This window comes from Chiloscyllium punctatum, chromosome 19, assembly GCF_047496795.1.
Source record: "Chiloscyllium punctatum isolate Juve2018m chromosome 19, sChiPun1.3, whole genome shotgun sequence".
NCBI classification, from domain to species: Eukaryota; Metazoa; Chordata; class Chondrichthyes; order Orectolobiformes; family Hemiscylliidae; genus Chiloscyllium; species Chiloscyllium punctatum.
The window spans coordinates 82,297,260-82,311,280 of record NC_092757.1 but is presented as its reverse complement, the minus strand read 5'-3'; the positions used below and the strand labels follow the sequence as shown (position 1 = coordinate 82,311,280).

The following is a 14,021-nucleotide window of genomic DNA, read 5'->3' as shown; positions in this document are numbered from 1 at the left end:
CCATGGGAGACTGGTTAGCAAGGTTAGATCTCACGGAATAAAGGGAGAACTAGCCATTTGGATATAGAACTGGTTCAAAGGTCGAAGACAGAGGGTAGTGGTGGAGGGTTGTTTTTCAGATTGGAGGCCTGTGACTAGTGGAATGCCACAAGGATCGGTGCTGGGTCCACTACCTTTTTGTCATTGACATAAATGATTTGGATGTGAGCATAGGAGGTACAGTTAGTAAGTTTGCAAATGACATCAAAATTGGAGGTGTAGTAGACAGCGAAGACGGTTACCTCAGATTACAACAGGATCTTGATCAGGTGGGTCAATGGGCTGAGAAGTGGAAAATGGAGTTTAATTCAGATAAATGTGAGGTGCTGCATTCTGGAAAAGCAAATCGGGGCAGGACTTATACACTTAATGGTAAGGTCCTAGGGAGTGTTGCTGAACAAAGAGACCTTGGAGTGCAGGTTCACAGCTCCTTGAAAGTGGAGTCGCAAGTGGATAGGATAGTGAAGGCGGCATTTGGTATGCTTTCCTTTAGTGGTCAGAGTTTTGAGTACAGGAGTTGGGAGGTCATTTTGCGGCTGTACAGGACATTGTTTATGCCATTGTTGGAATATTATGTGCAGTTCTGGTCTCCTTCCTATCAGAAGGATGTTGTGAAACTTGAAAGGGTTCAGAAAAGATTTACAAGGATGTTGCCAGGGTTGGAGGATTTGAGCTATACGGAGAGGCTGAACAGGCTGGGGCTGTTTTCCCTGGAGTGTCGTAGACTGAGGGGTGACCTTATAGAAGTTTACAAAATTGAGGTGCATGGATAGGATAGATAGACAAAGTATTTTCCCTGGGTTGGGGGAGTCCAGAACTAGAGGGTATAGATTCGATTAGATTAGATTACTTAGTGTGGAAACAGGCCCTTTGGCCCAACCAGTCCACACCGACCCGCCGAAGCGTATACCACCCAGACCCATACTCCTACATTTACCCCTTCACCCAACACTATGGACAATTTAGCATGGTCAATTCACCTAACCCGTACATTTTTGGATTGTGCGAGGAAACCGGAGGAAACCCATGCAGACACTGAGAATGTGCAAACTCCACACACAGCGTCACTTGAGGCAGGAATTGAACCCGGGTCTCTGGCGCTGTGAGGCAGCAGTGCTAACCACTGTGCCACCGTGCCGCCCACCCGTTAGGGTGAGAGGAGAAAGATATAAAAGGGCCCTAAGGGGCGACTTTTTCATGCAGAGGGTGGTATGGAATGAGCTGCCAGAGGAAGTGGTGGAGGCTGGTATAATTGCAACATTTAAAAGGCATTTGGATGGGTATATTAATAGGAAGGGCTTGGAGAGACGTGGGCTGGGTGCTAGCAAGTGGGACTAGATAGGGTTGGGATATCTGGTTGGCATGGACGGGTTGGAACGTAGGGTCTGTTTCCATGCTGTACATCTGTGTCTCTGACTCTAAAATGTTGGCCTCGTTATTCCCAATGCATTTCTACCATTTTTTTGCAGTCAATTTGCTTTTGGGTGCTATCCAAATGTCGCATTTTGGCTTGATCCAACAGAGCACTCTCCAGTGCATTATAGGATAGTTGAGGATGCTCCATACAGAAACTTGAACTAAAATCAGAATTACCCTTTTGATTATGGAACTCTCATGATTGATTTACCTGCAATGATGCTAATCGCCATTTTTCCACACTTAGTTATTCCACCAAGAAACCTCATTGTTGACAAGTTACTTTTAGCTTTTCACCTGGCCCATGCATGAATAATTTAATTCCTTTTGAGTTAAATGAAGAGGTTCTGGATCTACAAGAGGTCGAGGAAGAATTATCTATTGTTCGCAAGTTTTCTCACTAGGACCTCTGACCTTGAAAAATAACTTTGTAACTGTAATTATTCCATCTTTGTGCAATAAACAATAGAAAACAAGAGGGTTGAGCTGTATCATTTACCTTGTGTTGGTGTTGAAATGATGCATTTTCAGGTTTTTCAAAGAAAACTGAGATATCAACTTCATTACTGTTTTAAACTACTCAGAATATCCAGTGGCAGGAATAAGAATGCCCTAACTAATTGACCATAACATGTTTATTACCATTTGATTTCAGCTTTGTTTAAAATATTTGATGTGCATTATTTAATGGGAAAAATATCATATCCTTTACACCATTTTGTAAAACTGATTCACTTTGTGTTGGAATTGTAGCATTCAACAAAGTAGCTGCCTTGTTGGCTGATGTCATCCATTGGTGTAGACAATTGTAGTATTCAGTGAAATTGTTGACTGACTATTGATATGCTTTGCATTAGAAAGCAAAAAGTGAATACACATTTTCTGCTCTATCAGAGAACTGAGAAATCTGTAAGCTTTTTGGTGAGAATAGCTAGTGGAAATACTGGTCAGACAGTTGAATGACTTGTTTAGGCCTCTAGACGTCAGTGCAAACAATCACCATTTATGAACGCTGTAAATTCATTCACAGAATTGTGTATCAAGAGAGCAGTGATTTTTATGGGGGAAAAAAGAGGAGGGAAGGGGAAATACTAACCTTTGTGCATTAAGTGTGTTGATGAAAAATTTGCATCAGAATGTCAATGGGTGCATATACGCAGTTGCCTGTTGGTTTAGGGAGAGCAAATTGACATGGTTTTTGGTTTCTCAATGTAAGCTGCTTCTGTTCTGATGTTCCTTCAGTAATTCTATATCATGTACTGTTCACAGATTTCACTGAGCTCATTTACTTGTCTGACCAGAAGGCAGCCTGGTTCTGTGAAGTTAGTTTGAGGAATGTTTAAGTGGACTTAAAATGGCTCGCTCACACTGAGGAAGGAAAAAATAACCATGTAACTGGCAGTCAGTTATGTTTAACTTTAATTTTGTAAGTTGACCTAAAATTGTGGGACAGTTTAAGGTATGATTCTAAGAGTATGATTTTGCCAAGTTGTTGTCTGACTGGTCTATGAGACAGCTCTCCCAGTTCTGGTACAAGCTCCCCCAGTTGTTGGTAAAGAGGACTTCTCGGGTTAGTGGCTGTTTTTGACATTACAATTTCCAGTTCCTAGGTTGATACCAAGTCCTTTGTTTGTGTTTTCATGGTTTGTTTCCTTTCAAGCAGGATACAATTGAATGGTTAGCTCATTTAAGAGGGCAGTTAAGAGTCAACAACATTGCTGTAGGTCTGAAGTCAAATGTATGCCAGACCAGGTAAAGATAGTCTGTTTTCCTGATGGACATGAGTGTACCAGATAAGATTGTCCAACGATTGACAATGGCTTCATGGTCGTCATTCATATCTTAATTCCAGATTTCTTTATTAAATGCAGGATTCAAGCCTCAGTCTCTGGATTAATGGTCTTGTGATAATACTAAGCAACGTGATAATCTAACCATTTTCTTTAAAATTTCTGAGCTGTGTGAGACTTTGTTACACTGCATTTTAAATTCTATTCTGGCCAATCAGTTATTGCCCAGAGGGCAATTCAGAGTGGATCACATAGGTGTGGACATGGAGTCACATGTCAACCAGGTCAGCTAAGGATGATGGCATGTATCCTTATCTAAACTACACTAATAGAACATTAGAGCGAGCGCAAGTCAAACCCTTCGGCCCTTGATGTTGTGCCCACCTGTGAACCCAATCTGAAGCCCATCAAGCCTGCTTTATTCCATTATCATCCATATGTTTATCCTATGACCATTTAAATGCTCTTAAAGTTGACGAGTCTACTACTGTGGCAGACAGGGTGCTCCATGCCCTTGCTATTCTGAGTAAAGAACCTACCTCTGACATCTGTCTTCGCTTTAAATTGAGGGGTGATAAATATATGTCCCCTCATGCTAGCCATCACCATCCGAGGATAAAGGCTCCCATTGCCCACCCTATCTAACCCCCTGATTATCTTATGTCTCAATTAAGTCACCTCTCAATCTCCTCCTCTCTAACGAAAACAGCCTCACTCACTCAGCCTTTCTTAAGACCTTCCCTCAAAACCAGGCAACATCCTGGTAAAATCTCTGCACCCTTTCCAGTGCTCCCCATTCTTGCTATAATGTAGCGATCACAACATACTACTCCCAAGTGTAGCCATACTAAAGTTTGGTACAGCTGCTACATGACCTTATGGCTCTGAAACTCAATCCCTCGACCAATAAAAGCCAACACACTGTATGCTGCCTTAACAACCCTATCAACCTAGGTAGGAACTTTCAGGGATCTTTATACGTAGCCATGGGGATCTCTCTGCTCATCCACACTACCAAGAATCTTATCATTAGTTCAGTACTCTTTGTTCCTGTTACTCCTTCTGGAGTGAATCACCTCACCCTTTACTGCATTAAACTCATTTTGCCACCTCTTAGCCAGATATTTATTGAATTCACATTTCACCATCTGCCATGATTGGATTTGAATCCCCAGCATATTAGCTTGTAGTTCTGGTTTGCTTGTCGAATGATGTTACCACTCGATCACCATTTCACCTTTAAGATCGCGACAAGATCATGTGTCACTACAATAGCAAAGATTACCTGGTCAATTTTTGCATTTTTAGTTATGCAAGCTTGCTGTGCATTGTTTTTCCTAACAGGGACAATGCTTCACAAGTACTTAATTGGCAATGACATCTGGTTGCAGAAGCACTTAACATGTCTTTTTAAACCCTGCTTAATCAAAGATGGCTTATTTGTGCTTTTCAAAAATTTCAACTTTATTTTTCAGAAATCGAGCTATAGCTGATTATCTTCGGTCTAATGGATATGAAGAGGCATATTCAGTTTTTAAAAAGGAGGCAGAGTTAGATATGGTGAGTCAAATTAGTTTGCTCATGTAAGTTTGGGTACGAAAACATGATAGGGTTTTTCCCTATCAACTAAGTGTTGAGAAGTCAGTTCTGCTATAATGTGTTTCTTTGCAAATTGGCTTGAACACAGTTGAAGAATTTAGACTGTTGTTTGTAGAAAGCAAACTTTCCTTGTCTTTATTTATAATGTCATTCTGCCCCCATTAGTTTAAATGGAGCAGCTGTTGTGCGATTTTCCTATACTGCCGGATTGCACAAGAATGGAGCTATCGTCTTATATCAGAAAAACGACAAGCTAACAACAAGCTTGTTATTAAGATGGCTTTTAAGAAGATCTATCCAGAAGGATGCTGTTAGTTTATTTTGAGAGGAAGAAACAAAGATGGCACATGTCCTTGCATGGCTGTCATTTTAAGTTGTTCCAGGATACGAATAGCCTTGATGTTTCGTGGAATCCAGTTTCATACACTGCCTCATGTCAGTTTCATTTATTATGGCTGCTTTTATTGTCAGTCTGCAACTGCCCCAAAACTTCTCACTTTCTCTCCTTCCTCTTTCATGCAGCAGCTGAGAATTTTCCTCAGTTTATGATCAAGCAACAAGTTAGCCTTTCATTGTCCATCTAGCACATGCTAGTTCAAGTTTATTTGATTAGAACCAAAACTGCGCATCCTCTTTGTAATACAATAGCTAAAAACTTACCAATGACCTTAGCTTAGTCTCCCTGAGAAGTTACAAAGGAAGTAAACACTACTTTATATAATACGATCTTTACAAATATCATGTTCAAGATTCTTGTGCTTTAGATCAAAAAGTTAATGTTTTAGGCATACTTGTGTGCAAAAATCCTTAGTGGATCATCAATTCATCTAAGTACTTGGGAAGCACTTAAAGTTTGAATCAAAACATGAAATTATACCCAATAAAAAATTTAATATGGTTTTGAGCAACAAAAAAGTTGAGGTTCTGATAATACGGGTGGCACGGTGGTTAGCACTGCTGCCTCACAGCACCAGGGTCCCAGGTTTGATTCCAGCCTCTGGCGACTGTGTGAAGTTTGCACATTCTCCCTGTGTCTACGTGGATTTCCTCCAGGTGCTCTGGTTTCCTCCTGCAGCCCAAAGATGTGCAGGTCAGGTGAATTGGCCATGCTAAATTGCCCATAGTGTTAGATCCATTGGTCAGAGGGAAGTGGGTCTGGGTGGTTTACCCTTTGGATGGTCGGTGTGGACTGGTTGGGCTGAAGGACCTGTTTCCACACTATAGGGAATCTAATTTAATCAAACAATATTGCTGTAAACTCCATGTACAGGGAACGTCAATCTAGATATTATGTGCACATTGGTCTCCTGCAGCTGTATTAACTGATGTGTTCTGCCTTGTGTACTTCAGACCTACCTGTCCTCAACCTTGAAATCTTGTACCTCTACAAAACTCTTTGAAGGAAGATTGAGCTTTATTTTTATGTTCCATGTGTCTGAAGGTAATTGGCACGTTGAAAATGCATCCAAATTTCTCTATTGGATCGTGTGCCCAATTCAGTTGCCGAAGCAGTAAAATAAATAATTGTCAATCCCTTCCAAACTTGAATTTACCCTTTCTCAAATTAAAAGTTACGCAAATTTAGCAATGCAAAGCATTACGATATTGACTCCAGTTTTGATGTCAGAAGCATTACATTGCTGATATGAGGTGGAAAGTTGGATAGGAAATCTAAGACATTGAATAACCATGAACTGACACATGGTATATCTAAAAATAAATAGACACCAAGCACAGAACTTCACAAATGTACAGAATTCACAAATCTTGAGCAATTCTAAGGATTTGTTTTTCCTTTAATTTGGGAGGAACATATGACAAGGCCAAGTATTGATTCTGAGTCAGTTGAGCAAGTAAGCTCCAACAGGGGAGAGATACAAAATGAGTTGAGTGTTTTAGGGCAAATTCTTAGCTTTTTCCAACTGATAGCAGTAATATAATTTTGTTTTTTTTCCTCTAGAATGAAGAATTAGATAAGAAATATGCTGGACTGCTGGAGAAGAAATGGACCTCTGTGATAAGATTACAAAAGAAGGTAACTTCATGCAATTTATTGGTCAGTTGTTTGAAGGAATCACTATTAGGTTCATGTGTATTTGTCTCATTTTGCTGGCCTCAACGTCTCGTATGTACTGTTGTCCCAACTCGTGGGATGCTGTAAAGAAAAATGGCAATACAAAGTTCCTAAGTGTTCACTAACACTCAAGGAAGCAAAGGAGGACCACATTTTATTTATTTTTTTGGAGATTAATACAACTTTCATTGCTACCTCTGGCATTGAGTTCCAAATGTCTGTTACCTTCTGGGAAATTGTAAACATTCATAAAAACAAATGAAATTTTACTGTTTGAAAAATGGCATCTAATTAATTGAAGGCTTCCTTGATGAGATTTTTGATTCCATGTACTTCCTTCACTGAAAAATTTCATTTCTACATATCAATGTGGAATTTACTTTAAAAATCAAAGGCTATGAATTATCTGTGTCTCAAGAAATTTATTCAAGGGCTCCTAACTGCCTGCAGTTGGCTTAATTGACCTGCTGTCTGCTTTGTAGATGAGGCACTTTTTAAAATTCAGAAATAAAGCAAATACTTGGGTAAGTGTGGTGTTTGGTTTCATTTGGAGGATGAACAATACATAGAGACCAACTTTGCTTGAATTCTATTTTCTGTGACTAAGGAGCAGCTTAGAAATTTTTTTTTCAGTCATGGGATGTGGGTGTCACTGGCTGGGCCAGCATTTGTTCCCAATTCCAAGTTGCCTTTGAGAAGGTGGTGGTGAGATGCTTTCATAGACTGCTTTTGTGTAGGTAGACTACGATGCAGTTTGGGGGGGTATTTAAGGATTTTGACCCAGGAGCAGCACAGGAACAGTTGTGGACATCTAAGTCAGGATGGTGTGTGGCTTCAAGGTGAACTTGCAGGTTAGGGTTTCTCATGCACCATCTACTGTCCTTCTGGTTTAGAAGATGTAAGAATATTCTTTTTAAAAAACTAAACCTTAGTCTTAGTTTGTTGCCAAAATTATGCTTCACTTGCAAGGAAGTTCTTCCTCATGCAGTGGATTAATATTTCTGTTAGGCTTTTTTGCTTTTGGGAATAAGATGGGCAACTCTGTTTCGTCCTTCCCATAAAAAAAATTTAAGCTTGTAAATGCCGAACTCTTAAATATTTTGCAACTTTAAGGAAATTCTCCCTTTTAAAACTATGGTTTATTTCCCAGCTAAAATGTTGTATTTGCATGTAATCCGTCCCATAGCCCATCGTTCAGGTATTTACCCGTGTTCAGTACTGACATTTAAATACATAGATTTTATGCATTTGTTGCCACGTGTTTGCAAAATGCCTTTCAAATTTTCAGCTGTTAAACTTAACAAATGAAAATTATTTCCCACTGCTCTTGCAGGACGTGGCTGTCCCTTGGACTGTCATCTCTTTTCTCCCAAATGTTTTTGCAGGTTTCATGGGTCTGATGCCTCTTAGATTTCATCTTAGTCTCAAAGTTAGTGGCAGGTGAGTTAGTAGATGCTTTGGTTTTACTTTTCCAAAATACCCAATATTTGAATATTGGTCCTATTCAAGTGAAGATAGCATATATAATTCTTTCCTTGAAAAGAAGAGGGAAACAGAAAACAAACTGTAGTCCAGTTAGCTTAAAATATCTCCTGGTGAAAACATTAGAAACTATTATCAAAAAGTTAAAAATCAAAACACCAGGTTATGGTCCAACAGGTTGAGTTAAAAACACTAGCTTGTCAACCAGCTGATGAAGGAGCAGCGCTCCAAAAGCTAGTGCTTCCAAATAAACCTGTTGGACCATCATCTGGTGTAGTGATTTTTAACTTTGTGCTCCCCAGTCCAACACCACCTCCAAAGCATGATTATCAAAAAAGCTATTACCAAGTTCTTGACTTCTTTTGAAGTCATCAGGCAGAGTCAGCATGGTTTTGTGAAAATGAAATCATGTTTAACCACGGTGGCACAGTGGTTAGCACTGCTGCCTCACAGCGCAAGAGACCCGGGTTCAATTCCTACCTCAGGCAACTGACTGTGTGGAGTTTGCACATTCTCCCCATGTCGGATTCCATGTGGGTTTTCTCCAGGTGCTCCAGTTTCCTCCCACAGTCCCAAAGATGTGCAGGTTGGTTGCATTGGCCATGCTCAATTGCCCGTAGTGTTAGGTGAAGGGGTAAATGTAGGGGTATGGGTGGGTTGCGCTTGGGTGGGTCGGTGTGGACTTGTTGGGCCAAAGGGCCTGCTTCCACACTAAGTAGTCTAATCTTTTTGGAGTTTTTTGGGAAAGTAACACATGCTGTTAAGAAGAGGTGAATTGTCGATGTACTGTACTTAGATTTCCAGAAGCATTTGATAATGACATTAAAGATTATTGAGACGTAAGGCTCATGTAGAGGGGTAACACTGAGGCATGGATAGAAGACGTGCTAGCTAATGAGAAGTAGATTGTTAGCATAAATGTGTAGTTTTGTGGTTGGTAAGGTGTAATGCATAGTATTCCACCATGATGGTGCTGGGAACTCCATATTGACAATTTTAATCTAAATGACTGGTATGAAGGGACCAAAGGTATGATTGCAAAATGTACAAATAATGTTATAATGACGATTGGTAAAAAAAGATTTAAGGCTGTAAAAGAAATGGGTAGATTGATTAGGGCAAGATCTTTTAAATGAAGCACACTTTGAATTTTTCCAGTTGTGGCAGGACAAAATGAACAAAATATTAGCTGTATGGCAAGAAATTGCAGACTTGAAATGTGGAAGAAACTAATGCATGAATCATAAAAAGCTTGTATAAAAGTACAGCAAGTAATGAGGAAATAGAATCCCTTCAGTGCCTGATAAAGGTCATTTCAGCCCATCAAATCTGCATCGACCCTCCAAAGAATGTCCCAACCCCAATCCCCATAACTCCACATTTACCGTGGCAAATCCACCTAGCCTGCATATTCCTGGACATGGCAATTTAGCATGGCGAATCCACTTAACCGCACATCTTTGGACTGTGGGAGGAAACCAGAGCACCCAGAGAAAATCCACACAAACGCAGGAAGAATGTACAGACTCCAAACAGATGCTGAGGCTAGAATTGAACCTGGTTCCCTTGCACTGTATGCAGCAGTCTTAACGACTGAGCGACCATGGTCTCCTGAATCTAATGAAATACAGTTCTAAGAAGGGAAGTTGAATCCGAAAGTGGGAAAGTTATGCTTTGGTTTATACAAGGCATTGGTGAAAACACAGCTGGGAGTACAGTGTTGGTTACTTAAGGAAAAGATGTAAATGTATTGGAAGCAGTAAGTTTGTTGGACTATTACCGAGAATGGGCACATTGCCTTAAGAAGTTGGACAAGGTAAAATTGAGGGGCATGGATAGGATAAATAGGCAAAGTCTTTTCCCTGGGGTTGGGGAGTCCAGAACTAGAAAGCATAGTTTTAGGGTGAGAGGGGAAAGATATAAAAGAGACCTAAGGGGCAACTTTTTCACACAGAGGGTGGTACGTGTATGGAATGAGCTGCCAAAAGATGTGGTGGAGGCTGGTACAATTGCAACATTTAAGAGGCATTTGGATGGGCATATGAATAGGAAGGGTTTGGAGGGATATGGGCCTGGTGCTGGCAGGTGGGACTAGATTGGGTTGGGATATCTGGCCGGCCTGGACGGGTTGGACCGAAGGGTCTGTTTCCATGCTGTACATCTCTATGACTCTAAGGTAAGCTATTATCCATTGGAGTTCACAAGAGTCAAGAATGACTTGATTAAAATATCTAAGATCCTGAAGGGTACTGGCAAGGTGCCAGTCGAGAGGATGTCCTTAAGCAGGAGAGCACTGAACTCTGGATTAATGTTTTTAAAAAGAATGGCTTGTTTCAAAAAGATGGGTTGTTGTGACTCTTCGGAACTGTCTTGCCGAAAAGATAGTGGAAGTCAAATCTTGGAATATTTTTATGACAACTGGATATGTTATTGGCAATTTCAGAATTGGTGCTTTTTGGATAGTTGACGATCATATTCAAAAGGTGTGTGTGCTTGAGGAACGGAATGGCCTATTTATGCTTCTTGATTATGCATATTTGTATGACCCCAATGGACTTAGTCAAAGAGTTGTACAGTATGGAAACAGACCTTTAGTCCCAAATCGTCCATGACGATCAGATATCCTAATAAATCTAGTCCAGTTTGCCAGCTTTTAACCTATATCCTCTCAACCCTTCCTATATATATCTGTCCAGGTGCCTTTTAAATGTTATAATGGTTCAGCTTCTTCCACCATCTCTGGCAGCTCATTGCACACATGCATCATCATCTTTCTGAAAATTGCCCCTTGGGATCCTTTCGAAATCTTTTCCCCTCTCACCTTAAACCTATGACCTCTAGTTTTGGACTCCCCACCCTGAAGAAAATACCTTATCTATTTACCCTATCCATGCCCCTCATGATTTTATAAACCTCCACAAGGGTAACCCTCAGCGTCCAACGATCCAGGGAAAATAGCCCCAACCTATTCAGCCTCTCCATATAGCTCCCACTCTGGCAACATCAAGTTTCACAGCATTTTTCCTCTGTCAAGGAGACTAGAATTGAGCATAGTATTTCAAAAGTGGCATAACCCAATGTCCTGTCCAGCGACAACATGATATCCCAATTCCTCTATTTAGTACACTGACCAGTGAAGTCTAGCATAGCAAACAACGCCTCCACCACCCTGTCTGCCTGCAACCTCACTTTCAAGGAACAATGAATATGCACGCCAAAGTCTCTTTATTTGACTTGCATTTACTGAATTTGAAAAACAAGATCCTGAAAAGTTTTATTTAATTCTGTTTGACAGGTTATGGAATTAGAATCCAAACTTAATGAGGCAAAAGAAGAGTTCACTTCAGCCGGCCCTCTGGGTCAAAAGCGTGATCCGAAAGAATGGATCCCTCGTCCTCCAGAGAGATACTCTCTGAGTGGACATAGAAGTCCAGTCACACGGGTTATTTTCCATCCAGTCTTCAGTGTTATGGTATCAGCCTCTGAAGATGCCACAATAAAGGTAAATAATCTTTGAATAAAATTTTTTTTAAACAGCTAAACAAAGTAAGCTTATCCACAGGGCAAGTACACTATCTCTGCCTTATTCTACATCCAGGTAAAGCCTGTTTCCAAATCATGGACTTGGATCCATTGCCTAACTGGCCACACCCATGATACACCAATAGCTGGCTGGCTTTGAGTGGAAAATGGGACATGTTTGAGAAAATACTACACTGCAGTGCAATTTTTAAATTCAATACAGCATCTTTTGTCCAATCTGCTTTTTAAGGGAGGAGGTTTGGCATTTGTATTTCTTTCATTGTACGAAGCCTCATTAGTCTTGCTGTGAAGCCTTGACTTTGGATAAATACTGTTGACAAAGTCTTTATTTTACAGAAGTGTAGGGAAGGCATAATTATCCTGTTTAAATTAAACAATTCTAACAAAAGAGGAAGTGAGTTAACTTTTGTAAGTGATTTAAGTTGGACAACATTTGTGATGAGTCATCTCACTGAAACAGACTCGGCCAGTGGTAAGAATACACTGGGTAGTTTGACTTTGGAGCGGTTAGTTAAAGTTCAAATGACTATTAAGTGAATTAAGTTTTTCCCTTGGCTACCTTTTTGCTTTGAAGAAAATAACTTGTATTGACTGTTTACAGTTAAAGTTCCTCTCATCCCCCAAGTTGAAAATTTCCAGTTGATGATCAATGGACATATGCCCTTTGGGAAATTTTAACTTGTCTCATTTGAGAACTGTAAATACTTTTTGTGTATTAAAAGTGGTAAGTTTTTTATTTATCCCTAAGCATGGTAATGAAAGTGCTTCATGGACTTTGTAGTTAGCAGCTCCTTTGAACACAGCCAGCCCATGCTGGCAGAAGACAAACCAGATAAACTGTACAGTTGTTTAAAATTTTGAACACTTTCATGCTTGAAATGAATGCATAAATTAGCGATGTTCTTGACCATATTCAAATGCATTAACCCAAGCGTCCTGGCAGTAGGGGCAGTAATACCACTGCTTTACCAGAACCCTAATGCATGAGTTGTAAGCCGACAGTCTAATTGACTACTGCACCTAGTCAGTCTTGTTATTTGGTGTCGTGTGAAGGAGTCTGTTAACTCTCTTATTGCTCCCAGTTGTCTGCTCCTCCTGAAATTTAATTTTTAGCTGTGAAGGTTTTGAAGTTTAACATTGTATGATTATTTTCCTCTGGTCAATTTTATATTGATCACTCCATAAGGTGTTAATTGGTACTTTGTAAACTAGCTATTATTTATTATTGTCCTCTCATATCTAAAGTAGCATAAAAAGCTTTTGGACCCAGGTTTTGTCAATGGTAGGTTCTGATCTTACAATGAATTTTCGAAATAGCATTCTGATGTTAGCCGAATATTTGTAGGCTGATGTGGCATCTTGCACTTTGGCTTCAGTTTAAATTGCTTTTACTTTTCTGAACATTTGCTCAGTGAGTTTCTTTTCTGCCCAAATGTATGCTGCCACACAGCTACTAGACTGTTGTGTGTAGTGTTACTTGCTTTCTCTGAAGACCTAAAGGTGAAATGGACATTGCTGTCACCGTGTTTGCGTTCTTCTGCTGGTGTAACGATAACAAATTGTTCTAGGAAGGCAAGTCTTCTGCCAGATTGTGGTGGTTTGACATCTCCATATGTTTTACTTAAAATTTTTTGATTATTGAGATTGGAATTCATAATGGAGTCATCTTTAGGAGATCATATGGTTTGTTTGTTGAATGACATCTAGTTAGAAAGTAATAAATGCATTTGAATTGTACAGTTCCAATTTGTAGCATAAAATGATCTTCTTATGGCTCTGTTTTGGTACTTTTTTCAAAGGAGAGAATTGGTGTCTTTTGAGGCTGACAGATAATGTCTCTGTCCCACTGACATACACCCCCCCCCCCCTTAATCATTTATAATGTGAAATCAAGTAAGAGTAAAAGGGTGAAATTAATTTAAACCACTTAATAACCTCCGTAGATCACATTCACCTAGCTTCTTATTTGTTAAGAAGGAATGACACCGAGATGGAAGCTAGTCCATTTTATAGCTTGTGCATTTGGATAAATTAGCTACCCATTTCAATCAAAATGTTTCCAAGATGAAGAATGTTCT

General features: G+C 39.9%; 1 protein-coding gene across 3 annotated transcripts in view; it reads left to right on the top strand.

Moving 5' to 3' along the window:
• LOC140491537 (lissencephaly-1 homolog) overlaps positions 1-14,021 on the top strand; it is an 86,133-nt gene that overhangs the window by 44,317 nt on the left and 27,795 nt on the right. For all 3 annotated transcript variants that reach the window (XM_072589858.1, XM_072589859.1, XM_072589860.1), the window contains 3 exons: positions 4,721-4,805; positions 6,805-6,879; positions 11,696-11,902. In XM_072589858.1, the coding sequence (XP_072445959.1) occupies positions 4,721-4,805; positions 6,805-6,879; positions 11,696-11,902 (367 nt within the window). The remainder of the gene's footprint in view (positions 1-4,720; positions 4,806-6,804; positions 6,880-11,695; positions 11,903-14,021) is intronic.